This window comes from Mobula hypostoma, chromosome 15 (assembly GCF_963921235.1).
Source record: "Mobula hypostoma chromosome 15, sMobHyp1.1, whole genome shotgun sequence".
Classification (NCBI taxonomy): Eukaryota; Metazoa; Chordata; class Chondrichthyes; order Myliobatiformes; family Myliobatidae; genus Mobula; species Mobula hypostoma.
Window position 1 is genome coordinate 68,282,186 of NC_086111.1, and position 17,923 is coordinate 68,300,108.

Below are 17,923 nucleotides of genomic sequence, written 5' to 3' on the forward strand. Positions count from 1 at the left end.
AACCAGGACTTGTGATGTGCACCAACTGCTCAAACGACCATCCACCACCTGCTCCCATGGTGTCAGATGACCCTGATTGGGGTGGGGGGGGGTTAAGCAGGTGCTACACCTTGCCCAAGGGTGACCTGCAGGCTTTCAGAGGGAAGGAGCGCCTTACACCTCCTTTGGTAGAGAGATCTTCACCCCACCACCCAACTAGAGGGTATAGATTTGAGGTGAGATGGAAAAGATTTTCAAGGGACCTGAGGGACAATGTTTTCAGACAAAGTGGTGAGTATATAGAATAAGCTGCCAGGGGAAGTGATAGAGGTAGGTAAAATTATAATGTTTTGTTATATCAAAATAACTTCATTCATAATAAAAATATTTACAATAATAAACCAATCAATGCCTTTTCAGTGTTGGTGCTTGGCCAAGTGGTTAAGGCGTCAGTCTAGTGATCTGAAGGTCGCAAGTTCGAGCCTCAACTGAGGCAGCGTGTTGTGTCCTTGAGCAAGGCACTTAACCACACATTGCTCCTGCACGTTTATAGCCCAGCGGCGGTGGTTGGCGCAGTATGGACAAGACAAGACGAGACATTCTTCATAGTCAATGTGTTAAGTAGTGTTCTACCACATTCCATAAAGCCAATAGGACTGTGGCCACTCATGAGCTCCCGTGGGCTGGTACACTACTACAATAATAGAGTGGCTTCCTCATGCAATCGGGCCGCTCGCAGGTTCAGTTGCAGAGGAACCCTACGCTGTGGTCCTTCTCCACCAATCCCTTGTGATGCCTGCACTGAGCTTCAATGCGTCCCTCAGCACGTACTCCCGTAGCCTGAGTTGTGCCAGTCTTCAGCATTCCTCTACAGACATCTCAATGTGTTTAAAAGACGTTTGGATGTATATATTTTTATACTTTATTGTCGCCAAACAATTGATACTAGAGCATACAATCATCACAGCGATATTTGATTCTGCTCTTCGTGCTCCCTGGAGTACAAATCGATAGTAAATATTAAAAATTTAAATTATAAAGCATAAATAGAAAATGGAAAAGGGAGAGTAAAGTAGTGCAAAAAAACCAAGAGGCAGGTCCGGATATTTGGAGGGTACAGCCCAGATCTGGGTCAGGATCCGTTCAACAGTCTTATCACAGTTGGAAAGAAGCTGTTCCCAAATCTGGCTGTACGAGTCTTCAAGCTCCTGAGCCTTCTCCCGGAGGGAAGAGGGACAAAAAATGTGTTGGCTGGGTGGGTCGTGTCCTTGATTATCCTGGCAGCACTGCTCTGACAGCGTGCAGTGTAAAGTGACTCCAAGGATGGAAGATTAGCTTGTGTGATGTGCTGGGCTGTGTTCACGATCTTCTGCAGCTTCTTCCGGTCTTGGACAGGTCAACTTCCATACCAGGTTGTGATGCTTTCTACGGTGCATCTATAAAAATATATATAGAAAAGGTTTAGAGCAGGGGTTCCCAGACTTTTTTATGCTGCAGACCAATGCCATTATGCAAGGGGTGCATAGACCCCAGGTTGGAATCCCCTGGTTTAGAGGGATTTGAAGCAAATGGGACTTGCTCTGAAAGACATCTTGAACAGTACAGATAAGTTGGGCTGAAAGGCCTGTTTGCATTCTGTATAACTATGATTCATGTTTTTCAATGGGTCCCAACCCTTAAGGACTGGTAACAGATAGTTGCCTCTCTGACTGGAGGTCTGCGACTAGGCGCATGCTGCAAGGATTGGTGCTGGGTCCATTGTTGTTTGTCATCTATGGTCTGGATAATAATGTGATAAGCTGGATGAGCAAATTGGTGGATGACACCAAGATTGCAGGTGTAGTGGACAACGGTGAAGGCTTTTGAAGCTTACAGTGGGATCTGGACCAGCTGAAAAATGGCAGATGGAATTTGATGCAGGTGAGTGTGAGGTGTTGCACTTCAGTAGGACCAACCAGGGTAGGACTTACACAGCGAGGAGTAGGGCACTGAGGAATGCGGTCAAACAAAGGGATCTGGGAATACAGGTCCATAATTCATTGAAAGTGGCATCACAGGTAGATAGGGTTGCATAGTGAGCTTTTGGCAAATTGGTTTTAATAATTCAAAGTTGGGATGTCTTGTTGAAGTTGTACAAGAAGTTTCTGAGGCCTAATTTACAGTACTATGTCCAGTTCCGGTCACCTACTTACAGGAAAAATCTCAACAAGAATGACCGAGTGTGGAGAAAACTTAGAAGGATGTTGCCAGGACTTGAGGAGCTGAGTTATAGGGAAAGATTGAATGTGTTATGACTATTCCCTAGAAAGCAGGAGAATGAGGGAAGGTTTGATAGAAGTATACAAATTTATGAAGGGTGTAGATAGGGTGAACACAAGCAGGCTTTTCCCACTGTGATTGGGTGAAACTCGGACTAGAGTTCATTGTTAATAGATTTCATGAAAGGTGAAATATTTAAGGGGGACCTGTGGTAAACCATATATATGTTGTAACTGGGTTAACTGTCTGGACACGCCCCTCTGCTGACTGCCCCTGTGGCTGCTCCCACAGACTCCTGAATAAAGGTGATTTCGCCTTGCCCCTCCCCCTCAGTCGGGGGGCAGACACGCAGCATGGAAGTCGTATTGTACAGCGAATAAAAGCCTTTCGGTATTTACCCTACTTCAGTCTTTTGGAATTATTGAAGGTGCTTCAGAACCTCAGGAGGAACTTTTTCACACAGAGAGTACTGAAAGAGCTGGCAGTGGATGTGATGGATGCGGGAACATTTCCCTTAAATGTTCAGTTTCAACATTTAAGGGAAATTTGGATAGGTACATGGATGGGAGGGGTATGGTGGGCTGTGGTCTGGGTGCAGGTGATGGGATGAGCCAGATTAATAGTTTGGCATGGACTAGATGGGCCAAAGGGCCTGTTTCTGTGCTGCAGTCCTCCTTGACTCTCTGATTCGGAGTAGCTGTAATCAGAGACGCTGAGCAGCTAATTTGCATGCTACACAGTCTGAACTGTTACCTGGAGCTGTTAAGCAAATGATTTAACCACCAGCTTCAAGTCTCTCCTCTGCATTCCTTTCCTCCTTTAAAGTGCTGCTTAAGATCTACCTCTTCAAACAAACTGTGAGTCACCCTTTTTACTTTCTCCTCCCTTGGCTCGATTCTGGTCATAAGGAGCCCGATGCACCATCCTGTTAATAAACTGTTACTATTGGAAGCTGCGTCGGAGGAATAATCCTTCTGGGGGGGACGTTTGCCTCATTCCAACTCTTCCTGATATCTGTACCCCCTAAAACGTGGTGCGTGAACGCAGTGTAACAATGCTACATTCGACCACTTTCAACCTGTTGATTATTTTAAAATGCAGATGTGAAGTTGATTTTGAACTTCACAGATGGGACCCTGGAGCAGCAGCTTTTTCCCGCTAGCTGATCATAAATATTAAACTTAGAATAGCCGGGAGTGTGTTTGGTGGGTATGTGTTGTGTATTCAACATTTAAGCAATATTTGAGTAGTCCTGTATATTGTTTGATTAAATATATTGTTTGGACACCACGGTAGAATGAGGTCAGCGTGACGCTATTACGGCTCGGGGTGTTCCAGAGTTTGGAGTTCAATTCCGGTGCCGTTCTGTAAGGAGTCTCTGTACGTCCTTCCTTAGAATGCTTGGGTTTTCCCCGGTTGCTCCGGTTTCCTCCCACAGTCCAAAGACATAATGGTAGATTAAAGCTAATGGCATGCTGGCCTTCATAACAAGGGGAATTGAGTATAAGAGCAAAGAGGTCCTTCTGCAGTTGTACAAGGCCCTGGTGAGACCACACCTGGAGTACTGTGTGCAGTTTTGGTCTCCAAATTTGAGGAAGGACATTCTTGCTATTGAGGGAGTGCAGCGTAGGTTCACAAGGTTAATTCCCGGGATAGTGGGACTGTCATATGTCAAAAGATTGGAGCGACTGGGCTTAAATACTCTGGAATTTAGAAGGCTGAGAGGGGATCTTATTGAAACATATAAGATTATTAAGGGATTGGACACGCTGGAGGCAGGAAGCATGTTCCTGCTGATGGGTGAGTCCAAAACCAGAGGCCACAGTTTAAGAATAAGGGGTAGGCCATTTAGAACGGAGTTGAGGAAAAACTTTTTCACCCAGAGAGTGGTGGATATATGGAATGCTCTGCCCCAGAAGGCTGTGGAGGCCAAGTCTCTGGATGCTTTCGAGAAAGAGATGGATAGAGCTCTTAAAGATAGTGGAATCAGATGTTATGGGGATAAGGCAGGAACTGGATACTGATTGTGGATGATCAGCCATGATCACAGTGAATGGCGGTGCTGACTCGAAGGGCTGAATGGCCTACTCCTGCACCTATTGTCTATTAATTGGTCATTGTAAATTTCCCATGATTAGGCTAGGGTTAAGATAGGGGAAAGGGAAGGAGAAGAAGTACCAGGGGGAAGTGATAGGCAGTTGAGAAGATGTAGGATGCCAGAATGGGGAATAGAAGAAGAGGGAAAGGAGGAGGGAATATTTTGTTATCAGAAGTAAAAATCAATATTCATGTCATTAAGTTGGAGGCCAGCCAGATGGATTATAAGGTGTTGCTCCTCTACGCAGAAGGTAGCCTCATCTTGGCATAAGAGGAGGCCATGGGCCAACATGTTGGAACGTGAATGGTGATAAAAATGTTTGGTCACCGGAAAGTTCAGCTTTTGGCAGGTGGAGCAGAGGTGGATTGGGACCAGCGGATTTTTGAATACCTCAGAGGACTATGAAACTTGATACAATAGTGATCTTGCAGGAAGTGGTCTGCAATGTGTCTGAAAGTGGGAGCTCTGAACTTGCATCCATTTCTGTCGTGTTATTTGTTTATTTAGAGATACAGCATGGTAACTGGTCCTTCTGGCCCATCAAACTCCTGCTGCCCATTTACACCCTTGTGACTAATTAACCTACTAATCCATAAAGCCATAAGACATAGCAGCTGAATTAGGACATTCGGCCCGTCGAGTCTGCTCTGTCATTCCATCATGGCTCGTTATCCCTCTCAATGTCATTCTGCTGCCCTCTCCCCATAACCTTTGATGCCCTTACTAATCAAGAACCTATCAAACTCCAGAGGTTTGGATGTATTCTGTAGTACAAGTGTAACAGAAAGGCTTTGTGTGGTCACTATTTACATGCTTATTATGACATAGGCGACCCCTCAAACCTCTGCATCCATGCTGGCTCCCAGCAGAGCTGTCCCGAGTCCCGTTCCTCATTTCCCTGTACAATCGCAGGCCAAAACCCTTCATCAGTCCTGATGAAGGGTCGCAGCCTGAAATGTTGACTCTTCATTCCCTTTCATAGATGCTACTTGACCTGTTGAGTTTCCTCCAGCATTTGATGTGTGCTAGTTACTCTTTATTTTCCTGTGTTCTCAACACGCCAATGAAATCCTTTCTGTCTACAAGGAGAGGCTATGGTTATAATTGCCAATTACCCTTAAGTTCACTTTCATTTCATGAACCATAAATATTGTATAGTAGAGCAATCAGAATCCATTCATCCATCTTCAGCCAACTATGCTGGCAATAGCCAATTTGTTTACCATTTAAACCAAGCCGTGACACACTGAAAGTAGCAAATATAATCATGGTGGTGGTTGTCCATCGCGTCCGACAATGACTGGAGAATTTTTAAAGTGGAAAAGCCATTGCACTGGATCAGTTCCACTCTCTCGACCTCAGAAGTCTGGGTACAGTGTTACGAGCAAGCTTTACAAACAGGGGTCTTCCTTGGTAGCAGTGAATGACCATGACATTTTCTGTGCCTTGTCGTGCCCTTCGCTCTCCACAGAGCATTGCAGAACCGCCTTCCTGGCTGATAGATCCCACTGTAGATCTCATTTGGCCAGTCCGTTGGACCTGACTTCGCATTGCTAGGACAAGTATGTCCCTAACTGACTGAGGTATGAAGCTTCCCACTATGCTCAGCTGCTTTAGCATGCCCGTCGAAGTGGTGTACCAGGATGTGGCTGCTGTCACATGAAAACAGCAACTTGGAGCCACTGTTGAGAGCTGAGTGTCCAGTGGGGGACAAATGTGAATGAGCTGCCCCAGAGTGGACATGACAAGCCCCATTCACCAGAGGGGCTACCCCTCCCTGGAAGCCCCATAATAATCAGGATACAATCCAAGTAAAACCATATACATTCTCATAGACAACCATTCCCTGTCCATCTTGGTTGTTAATTATTTTAAAGGGAATTTGTTCAGAATTTATTATCAAAGTACATATATGTCTCCATAAACAACCCTAAGATTTGTTTCCTTGCAGGCATACTCAATAAATCCAGTAACCACAGTAGAATCAATGAAAGACTGCACCCAGCAGGGTGGACAGTCAGTGCACAAACAACAACAAACTGTGTAAATACAAAGAAAAGAAATAATAATAACAATAATAAATATTGAGAAATGGCAGATGGAGTTTAACTCAGGTGAATGTGAGGTGTTGACCTCGATAGGGCAAATGCAAGGAGACTGTACGCTGTTAAGTGCAAGGTCCCTAACAGTGTTGCTGAGCAGAGACATCTTGGGATCCAATTCTTAGCTTCATGGCTAAGTGGCTATGCTGTCGATAAGGTGGTTAAAAAGGCCTGTGGAATATTTGTTTTTATTAGTTGAGGAATTGAGTTCAAAAGTCAGGAGGTTATGTTGCAACTCTAGTTAGGCCACATCTGGAGTATTGCATACAGTTCTGGTCGCCTCACTATAGGAAGGATGTTGAGGCTTTGGAGAGGGTGCAGAAGGGGTTTACCGGGATACTGCCTGGTTCAGAGGGCATGGGCTATCACAAGAGGCTGGATAAACTTGGGTTGTTTTCTCTAGAGCGCTGGAGGCTGAAGAAAGATCTGATGGAGGTTTACAAGATTATGAGAGGCACAGATAGAGTGGACAGAGAGTGTCTGTTTCCCAGGGTTGAAATGTCTAATACCCGAGGGCATGCACTGAAGGTGAGAGGGGGTAGGTTCAAAAGGGATGTGAGGGGTAAGTTTTTTCCTCAGAGAGTGGTGGATGCCTGGAATGTGTTGCCTGTTAATGGTGGTAGAGGCAAGTGTATTGGAAGCTTTTAAGGGATGTTTGGATAGGCACATGGATGTAAGGAAGATGGACGGATATGGACATTATGTTGGTAAGAGGTATTAGTGTTTGGATGTTTTGATTTGCTTTTTAGCTGGTTCAGCAAAACATTGTGGGCTGAATGGCCTGTTCTATGAGAGCATGAGATGAAGAGTCTTTGAAGGTGAGTCCATAGGTTATGTGCAACAATTCGGTGTTAGGGCAAATGAAGTTGCGTGAAGTTATCCGCAATGATTCAAGATTCTGATGGTTGTTGATAATAGTTGTTTCTGAACCAGGTGGTGTGAGGCCCAAGGTTTCTGTGCCACCTTCCTGATGGCATCAGTAAAGACGTTATCCTCTCTTTGATTGGGTTCCCCAGTGTAGAGGAACACACATGTAGATAATAAAATTGGAAGACAGACAAATGAATTGCTGTCTCACCTGATGGGTTTTATGTATGGGATCATCTGAAAGGAAGAGGTTAAAGGCAAGACACACAAAATGTCGGATGAACTCAGAAGATCAGGCAGCATCCATGGAAGTGAATAAACAGTCGACATTTTGGGCCGAGACCCTTTATCAGGACTGGAAAGGAAGGAGGAAGACGCAAGAATAAAAAGATAGGAGGAGGGAAAGGAGGATAGTTAGAAGGTGATGGGTGAAGCCAGGTGGTTGGGAATGATAAAGGGCTGAAGAGGAAGGAATTTCATCGGAGAGGAGAGTGGATCATAGGAGAAAGGGAAGAAGAAGAAGATAGGGAGAGGTGATAAGCAGGTGAGAAGAGCTAAGAGGCCAGAATGAGGAATTTTTTTACCGGAAGGAGAAATCAATATTCATGCCATCAGGTTGGAGGCTACTCAGATGATATATAAGGTGTTGCTTGGAGGTTGAAGGTATATCACCTGCAGCATTTGCATGGAAAATCACTGTGAGGAGGGGAATGGCTACTGGGGGGGCTGGAAGAGGGAGGAGTTGGAAATGGTTTATTCTTATTATTGTCATATGTGCTGAGATAAAGTGAAAAGATAGTCTTGCATACTGTTCCCATGTAGGGAATCGAACCCCAATCTTACAGCTGGTGCTGTAAGGTGATTGTGCTAACCTCTACACTACTGTGCCGCATTTGTCTGATGTAAACTCAAAGAATGGAGAGGGTAATCTAGACGTTTAATTATAATGTGTTGGGCACGTGGCCAAGTGGTTAAGGCGTTCGTCTAGTGATCTCAAGGTTGCTAGTTCGAGCCTCAGCTGTGGCAGCATGTTTGTGCCCTTGAGCAAGGCACTTAACCACACATTGCTCTCGTGTATGTGTGAGGAGTGATGCCCCACACAGACTTCCAATCTGTGCCTTGTAAGGCATGAAAATGCCCGGTGGAGGCCTCTCATGGTCTGAGTTGATGTTCCCTCCCCTTAATTATAATGGTAAATATAGACTGAGGTTTAAATCAGGACTGCTTAAGAATGAGCTCTGAGACTGTAAAAGGTTAAAGGTGTGAGGCAGAAAGAATGAGAGCTTGCATTCCTTCTACTCAAGGTATTGCCAACCATCCCTCCGCTATGGGCCTGGGCTTCCAAATTAAACAAAATGCATGTTTTGTCAAAGACATATGTTATCTAGTGGTTTTGTGCTCCATTTTATTCAAGGAGGTACAATTGTACATGTTACATGCACACTCTAGAGTGAGAGGTGCTACGGGGAGGTTTTGGCATGCCTTCAAAACCAACCAGTGAACCTGCAAGGTATCTGGTCTCCTCTATGGCAGCACCTGTACTTCCTTAGGAGTTTCCAGAGATTCGGCATGACATTTAAAACTTTGACAACTTCTATAGATGTGTAGTGGAGAGTGTATTGACTGGTTGCATCATGGCCTGGTATGGAAACATCAGTGCCCTTGAGAGGAAAATCCCACAAAAAAAAAAGTGGATGTGGCCCAGTTCATCACAGTAAAGCCCTCCCAACCATTGAGCACATCTACAAGAAACACTTTCTCAGGACATTATCAGAGACCCCCACCACCCAGGCCATGCTCTCTTCTCGCTGCTGCCATCAGGAAGAAGGTACAGGTGCCTTAGGACTCACACCACCAGGTTCAGGAACAGTTATTACCCCTCAACAATCAGGTTCTTGAACCAGAGGGAATAACTTCACTCAACTTCACTTGCCCCATCATTGAAATATGCCATAACCAATGGACTCACTTTCAAGGACTCTTCATCTCATGTTCTTGATATTTATTGCTTATTTATTTATTATTAATTCTTTTTGTATTTGCACATTTTTTTTGTCTTTTGAACACATTGAATGCCTAGTTGGTGCGGTCTTTCGTTGATTCTTTTTTGATTACTTTTCTGTAGATATATTAAGTATGGCCACAAGGAAATGAATCTCAGAGTGTATATGGTGACATACATGTACTTAGATAATAATATGTATTGTAATACCATCAAGGACTGTTCTCTGCTTCCCTAACAACAAATCAGTGTTCTAAAGGCTCTTTTCAACCACAAAAAGAGAGCCTTCAGAGTAGGGGATAAGGAGGAATTGAAACGTGCAGAGGGAGCTAAAGGAGAAGATCAAGGTTGCTAAAGAGGAATACAGGAGAGAGCTGGAGGACAAATTTGGGCAGAGCAGCACACAGGAGGTGCGGAGAGGTATGAAGAACATCACTGGCTTCAATCAGCCGAGCTGTGGAGACTTGGAATGCAGCCAGGAATGGACTGAGTTAAACCAGTTCTTCAGCAGGTTTAACAATTGCCCCCCTGTTCACACCTGCCTCAGCACACCAGTTCCAGGTGCCGAGGCACCCAATACTCCCTCAGCACTAACACCTCGCCTCCTCCCATCTCTCCCCTCCAGTTCAACATGTGGATAAACAACACAGACTACCACTGTCTACATCCCCTCCTTCCCCTGCACCTACCACCCACACCTCCACATACCAACTGCTACCATCTTGACTTTCATCTCCCCCGACCCCATCTTCCACCAACTCCCCAGTCACCATAGACTCACCTTCACTACTGAGCAGATGAGAAGGGTTCTGGGAAAACTCAGACACAGCCAAACATTGAGACTTGGTGGTGTGAACCCCAAGGTCCTGAAGGAGCGTGCTGAGCAGCTGTGTGGAATTCTCCAGCACATTTTCGATCTGAGTCTCAGCCTGGAAAGGGTCCCGACTGTGTGGAAAACATCATGTGTGATTCCAGTACCCAAGAAGGGCCAACCAAAAGTCTTGAATGATTACTGTCCAGTGGCCCTGACCTCACACATCATGAAGACTGTAGAGAGGCTGGTCCTGGCTCACCTCTGATCCCTGGCCAGATCAGCCCTTGATCACCTGCAGTTTGCCTACCAGAGCATATTGGAGTGAATGATACTGTCCTCTACCTGCTCTACAGAGCCTACTCCCATTTGGATATGTGGGGCAGCTCGGTGAGGATTATATTTTTTTGATTTCTCATATGTCGATAATACCATATAGCCCTCACTTGTGAGGGAAAATCTCCATTCAATGCAGGTTGGCACTTTCATTGTATCCTGGATAATTGACTACCACAGTCTGTGTGACTTCAGAGCTGTGTGTCAGACATGGCTATAAGTTGCATTTGGACCCCACAGGGAACTGTATTGGTTTCCTTCCTGTTTACCCTGTATACTTCGGACTTCAGATACAGCACTGAGTCATGTCATCTGCAGAAATTCTCTGATGACTCAGCAATAGTTGCGAGGATGGGAGGATGAATACTGGACCCTAGTGGAGGACTTTGTCAAATGATGCAAACTGAATCATCTGCAGCTCAACATCAGTAAGACAAAGGAGATGGTGATGGACTTTAGGAAGACTAAGCCTGCATTGCTCTCTCTTACTATTGATGGTGAGGATGTGGCTGTGGTGAGGACCTACAAGTACCTGGGGATGCACCTGAATGATAGACTTGAGTGGAGCACCAACACAGAGGCTGTGTACAAGAAGGGCCAGAGTCACTTCTACTTCCTGAGGTCTTTTGGAGTATGCAGGCCTCTCCTTCACATGTTCTACCTGTCTGTTGTCGCCAGTTCAATCTTCTGTGTGTGGTGTGCTGGGGCAATGACACCAATACAAGTGATGCCAACAGGCTGAATAAACTGATTAGAAAGGCTGGCTCTGTTATAGGAGTCAAACTGGACACACTGGAGGCTGTGGAAGTACAAAGGACCCTTTGGAAAATCTTGGCAATTCTGGACAATATTTCTCACCCACTGCATGCCACCTTGGCTGAACAAAGAAGCACCTTTAGTAATGCAGATGACATGACTCAGTGTTGTATCTAAAGTCCGAAGTCTACAGGGTAAACGGGAAGGAAACCTATACAGTCCTATATGGGTGCAAATGCACTGCTCTGAAGAGGGCTATGTGAGGCCATTCTTACCCTCAACCTTTAGGCTCGGTAATGAGTCAACCTATAACTGGGGAAGTAATGATCCCCCTCCTGTTAGATTGTTTGAAGTAACTTATTTTTTATTCTCTCTTACTTCTCTTCTAATATTTGTATATCTGTGCAGTTGTAATGCTACTGTGACACTGTAATTTCCTTTGAGATCAATAAAGTATCTACCTATTTATCTAAATTTATTTTTTTGAACCTCGAACAATTCTGCCCACTTGTGTATCCCAAATTTTCACATGTATTCCAATGCTGGCCCAGAGCCAAAAGATTCTTGCCCAATTGTCTCTAGCTCTTTCCGTTAAGTTTGCTGTTAGCTGTGTTGATATGGTAGATCAGCAGTTGATGTGGTCAGTAAGATCAAGGAAATGATTGTGGACTTCAGCAAGAGGAAGTCGAGGGAACACACACCAGTCCTCATGGAGGGGTCAGCGGTGGAATGGGTGAGCAGTTTCAAGTTCCTGGGTGTCATCATCTCTGAAGGTCTTCCCTGGGCCCAGCGTATTGATGCAATTGTGAAGAAGGCACACCAGTGGTTATATTTCATCAAGGGTTTGAGGAGATTTGGTACATCACCAAAATCTCTAGCAAATTTCTGCAGATGTACCGTGGAGAGCATTCTAACTGGTTGTATCATCATCTGGTATGGAAGAGCCATTGCATGAGATCAAGGAAGGTGGCAAACTCAGCTAATTCTATTGTGGGCAATAGCCCACCCACCATTAAGGATATTGACAAACTGCGATGCCACAGAAAGGCGACATCCATCACTAAGGGCCCCCATCACCTAGGACATGCTCTCTTGTTTTTGGGGGAGGGAAGAGAGCCTGAACATACACTCCCAGTGCTTTAGGAACATCTTCTTCCTCTCTGCCATCAGATTTCTGAACTGCCAATGAACCAACTCATGGACGCTACCTCATTCCTTTTGGAATAACGCACACAAAATGCTGGATGAACTCAGCAGCTCAGGCAGTATCTATGGAAAGGAATTGAAGGCCGACATTTCAGGCTGAGACCCTTCATCTGGAATGAGTGTTGTGCCAAAATGTTGACTGTTTATTCTCTCCATTCTGTGGGTGAAACTCTTAACAATGTTTTTATATGCACTCAATGGCCACTTTATTCAGTACAAGATGTACCTATTAAAGTTGTCACTGTGTGTAAGTTTGTGCTGGATTGCTGCAGTCCATCCACTTCAAAGTTCGACGTGTTGTGCGCTTCTGCACACCACTGTTGTAACACATGGTTTTTGAGTTACTGCTGCCTTCCTGTCATTTTTAACCAGGTCCTGGTGAACTGTCTCAGCCTGAAACGTCGACTGTTTCTTCTTTTCCATAGATGCTGCCTGACCTGCTGCGTTCCTCCAGCATTTAGTGTATGTTGCTCTGGATTTCCAGCATCTGCAGAAACTATCATGTTTCTTATTATTTTTGCTCTCTTTTTGCACTACTTGTTTAAAAACTGTACTGTTGCAACATAACAAATTTTGTGACATATGTCAATGATATTAAACCTTTTTCTGATAATGTGATTTTACAGTAGAAGAAGAAAGCCCCTAACTCTGAGTGGAGTCATCGGGACGCCGTCATGACGGCGTTTTTTTTTTAGCAGACTTTCTTATATTTATAAGGCTGAGTTGCTAGCTTGATGCTCAACCCAGCATGGATGGAAAGCATGCAAGGGAGCCGGCTGGATTCGAACTTGGGAGCCTTCGCTTGCTCCGAAGTCCAGCGCTGATGCCACTACGTCACCAGCCAGCTGATTTTACAGTAATTCCTATTATTACTGTCTTGGTTACAAATGTTGTTCACATTTAGTGGGATGTGTTTAGTGGAAAGAGTCCTCTTTTGCAGTATCCTCCACGTCAGGCAGAGCTAAGCTATATCCCTGTACGAAAAGGGAAAATAATTAGTCAACCAGGTTTGCCATGTCCCAGGCTTAGCCGGAACTGTCAGTCTTAAATCTTTTAAAATTGCTGCAAGTATTCCTGAGACATCCAAAACTTAAACATTCAGAAACTAAGGAATGATAATAGGATCGCTGTAAAACATCTCAACTTTCAGGAATCTTCCCCTCCTCCCACAAACTCATTATGTCTGAGCTTGGCTGCATCTTGTTTCCCACCTAAGATGATATCTTCGTGCCTTCTCCATCTGAGGGCTGTCTTGTCCCTGGGGTGGTTTGTGGGTGGGAGGGTGACCGTACTAGGGAGCACAAAGAGCTCGTTTGTTCCCCGGCTGTGCAAAAAATCAAACTGTTGCAATTCCAACAGTATTTGGATGCTGTGGGGAGCCACTAAGAATAGGAAATACTTTTCAGAAACTTTCCTTTGGCTATCAAGTGTTCGAAACCTTTCCAAGGATGTCCTTAAGAATTTCTTAATTGGTTTTCATCCTGTCTGCTTGACTAAATGCTGATTTGATTCTGTTCTAGGGAGAGCTTTGCTGGCAAATAATGTAACTAGGCCTGTCAGTACTGCAGGACCCACTTTCAAAGACTTCACGACACATGTTCTCAGTATTATTCATTTCTTTAGTTCAAGTTCAAGTTTAATTGCCATTCAACCATACACAAGAATACAGCCAATGAAACAGCATTTCTCTGAGACCAAGGAGCAAAATGCAGTACCAACAGTCACACACAGTACAAGGCACATATAGCATATGTAACTATGTTAGCAGTAAAACATACAAGTCACAAAAAATAATAAAAATCATAATAATAATCTAGCCCAATTCCTGACTATCATGTCCTGTAGATTGATGGTGCATGGATGTTGTCCTGGCACTATGTTTCTGCAAGAACAAGCCTGCAGCAGTTCCTCATCAAAAATAAATCAATTTTTTTTTGTAGTTGCACAGTTTGTCTTCTTTTGCACATTGGTTGTTTGTCAGTCTTTGTGTGCAATTCTCATTGGTTCTATTGTATCTCTTTGTTCTACTGTGAATGCCTACAAGAAAATGAATCTCAGTGTAGTGACAAGTCTGTACTTGGATATTAGATTTACTTCAGAAATTCTTGAGCACAGTTTCCAGCTTCCCAGGAGAGGGATGATAAGGACATGAAAATAATTTGTGTGTGTTTTTTCAGCTGCTTTGACCACTTTCGTTCATTGGCTTTAGATCTTTTTTCAATGAGGAAAAAGTATTAAGAGGTCAGCAGTTGAAGGTCTGGTAACAAAGATTTCAGGAACATGTCTGACAAAAGTTGGCATACTAAGTCACACAGTCAGTCACTGGAGAGAGAGCAGAAGCTGAGATAAGCTCTGTTTATTCATCCTCAGTAGTTATTATCCTGGTCGAACCCTGTGAAGATTTTAAACACAAGAAATTCTTCAGATGCTGGAAATCCAAAGCAACACGCAACACACACACACACACACACACACACACACACACACACACAGTGCTGGAGGAACTCAGCAGGTCAGGCAGCACCCATAAACAAACTGTCGAGAATTCTGCTGAGACCCTGGAAAGGAAGCGGGAAGATGCCAGAATAAGAAGGTGGTGCGGGGTGGGGGGGGGGCGTGGGAGGGAAGTGAGGATAGCGAGATGGTGACAGGTGAAGCCAGGTGGGTAAGTGAAGAGGAAAGAATCTGATTGGAGAGGAGAGTAGACCATAGGAGAAAGGAAAGGAGGAGGGGTCCCGGGTAGGAGAAAGGAAAGGAGGAGGGGTCCCGGGGGAGGTGAGAAGAGGTAAGAGGCCAGAGTAGGGAACAGAAGAAGAGTGGAGGGTGAGGGAAAAATATTATTACTGGAAGGAGAAATTGATATTAATGCCATCAGGTTGGAGGCTATTCAGATGGAATATAAGGTATTACTCCTCCATCCTGTGGCACAAGAGGGGGCCATAGACTGACATGTCAGAATGGGAATGGGAATTGGAATTAAAATGTTGGGCAAGTGGGGAGTTCCACTTTTGGAAGATGGAGCAGAGGTGCTCGATGAAGCAGTCCCCTAGTGAAACAGGCATTGGTTAGACAGCAGTTTTGGGCCCCTTAGTCTTAGAACAGAGACAAGGAGGAATTTCTTTAGAGGGGCTAATGAATCTGTGTAATTCATTGCCACAGATGGCTGCACAGTTCCCTCTAAGCTGCGTGAATGCATGGCGTGCAGTAAATGATCCCATGCAAGTGGCCTGTGTTGCCACGCAGCTGGCATTGGACGCAGCTAGAAAAAGCTTACAAAGCATGAAAGATTTTCTTTGTTGACTTGTACTTCGTTATGTCCTTCAATTAATAAATAAAATCAAAAAGTAAGCTAATTTTCAATTTGTTTTCTAAATATTCATAGTCTGCATATTACAAAAAAAACACTTCAGTGCTGCAACACACATAAAGGTTGCTGGTGAATGCAGCAGGCCAGACAGCATCTATAGGAAGAGATACAGTCGACGTCTTGGCCCGAAACGTCGACTGTACCTCTTCCTATAGATGCTGCCTGGCCTGCTGTGTTCACCAGCAACTTTTATGTGTGTTGCTTGAAATTCCAGCATCTGCAGATTTTCTCGTGTTTACAGTGCTGCACAGTTTTCAGACCGTGTAAAAATTTCCTGTTCAGGGCAATGGTTGGTCTGTGCAGCTGTAAGAAAGAAAATAGAGAGAATGTTGGATGTCTGCAGAGGCCCGAAACGCTGTCTGTTCATTTCTCTCCAGAGATACTGTCTGACCTGCTGAGTTCCTCCAGCATTTTGTGTGCGTTACTCAAGATTTCCAGCATCTGCAACATCGCTGGTTAATTCACTGTGATTCATGAGGTTGGGAAGCCTTCATAAACATACACTCTTTTCTCTCCTTTTCCAGGCGGAGGTGATGAAAATGTGGCTGTTGTTCCTTGCAACCACCCAGGCTCTGTTCCTCACCGGCTCAGGCAGACAAGCTCAGAAAGGTAATGCAGTCTGCTTCATCGTTGCCAAAAGATTTTAAAGTCGAGATAAATGATGATTTTGTGGAAGAGTTTGACTGTTAGTGACAGCTGGCACGGTCAGTAAGCAGAATTACTGAAGCCGCAAACACAGTTGAGATTAACAGGGCAATGGTCCTGCAAAACAGCTCAAACGTGGAACTTTGCACAGCACTTGGAGCACATGAGAGAACTAGAATATAAAAGCAAGAATGTAATGCTGAGGCTTTATAAGGCAGTTGGTCAGAGTGCATATGGAGTATTGTGAGCATTTTTGGACCCCATACCTAGAACAAGAAAAAGCTAATTTTTCATCTTCATTTGGCAGATGTACATTGAAACATTGAAGCATACAATTAAATTTGTTGTTTGTATTAATAACCAATGCAGACTGAGATGTGCTGGGGACAGCTTACAAGCCACACTTCCAGCACCAACATAGCATACCCACAACTCTCGAACCCTAGCCTGTGTATCAGAGGAAACCCACACGGACACGGGGATAACACAGAAACTGCTTACAGGCTGTGACAGGAATTGCACTGCAGTCGTACAACTCATGCTATAAAGCGTTATGCTAGTTGCTATGCTACCATGCAAAGGATGTGCTGGCGTTGGAGATTCCAGAGAAGGTTTACAAGAATGATACCGGTAACGAAAGGGTTAATGTATGAGGAATGTGGGATGGCTCTGGAGTTTAGAAGAATGGTGGGGAGGGAGGGAATCTCATTGAAACCTACCAAATTCTGAAAGGCCTAGATGGTGTGAATGTGGAGAGGATGTTTACAATAGTGGGTGAATCTTGGAGCAGAGGGCACAACCTCAGGATAGAAGGACAGCCCTTTAGGACAGAGATGAGGAGGAATTTCCTTAGCCAGAGGATGGTGAATCTGTGGAATTCATTGCCACAATGGCTGTGGAGGCCCAATCATTGAGTATATTTAAAGTGGAGGTCAATATGTTCTTAATTTGTAAGGGTGTCAAAGGTTTTGGGGAAAAGGCCGGAGAATAGGGTTAAGAGTGAAAATAAATCAGCCACGATGGAATGGTGGAACAGACTTGATGGGCTGAATGGCCGGATTCTGCTCCTCTGTCTTATGGTCTTATGGCTTAGTTGTGCACACAGCAAATGACAAGCACATGCTTACATATTCATACAGTGTACCTGTCTGTGGGATTGTTCTTGGTTCTGTCTACAACAAAGGGTCACAGAGGTGTGCAGAGTAGAAACAAGACAGAAATTTAGATTATGAGGACACTCAGTCCTCGTTTATTGTCATTTAGAAATGCATGCATGCATGCATTAAGAAATGATACTATGTTCCTCCGCAGTGATATCACAAAAAAAAAACAGGACAAACCAAAGACTAACACTGACAAGACCACATAATTATAACATATAGTTACAGCTGTGCAAAACAATACCATAATTTGATAAAGAGCAGACTATGGGAACGGTAAAAAAAAGTCTCAAAGTTCCAATCGACTCCCGATAGTCCCGATAGCAGGTGGCAGA

The 17,923-nt window shown here is 44.4% G+C and overlaps 1 protein-coding gene across 1 annotated transcript in view; it reads left to right on the forward strand.

Moving 5' to 3' along the window:
* col7a1 (collagen, type VII, alpha 1) overlaps window positions 1–17,923 on the forward strand; it is a 366,380-nt gene that overhangs the window by 34,587 nt on the left and 313,870 nt on the right. The window contains exon 2 of the mRNA XM_063068334.1: window positions 16,308–16,392. Coding sequence (XP_062924404.1) covers window positions 16,317–16,392 — 76 coding nt within the window. The 5' untranslated portion in view covers window positions 16,308–16,316. The remainder of the gene's footprint in view (window positions 1–16,307; window positions 16,393–17,923) is intronic.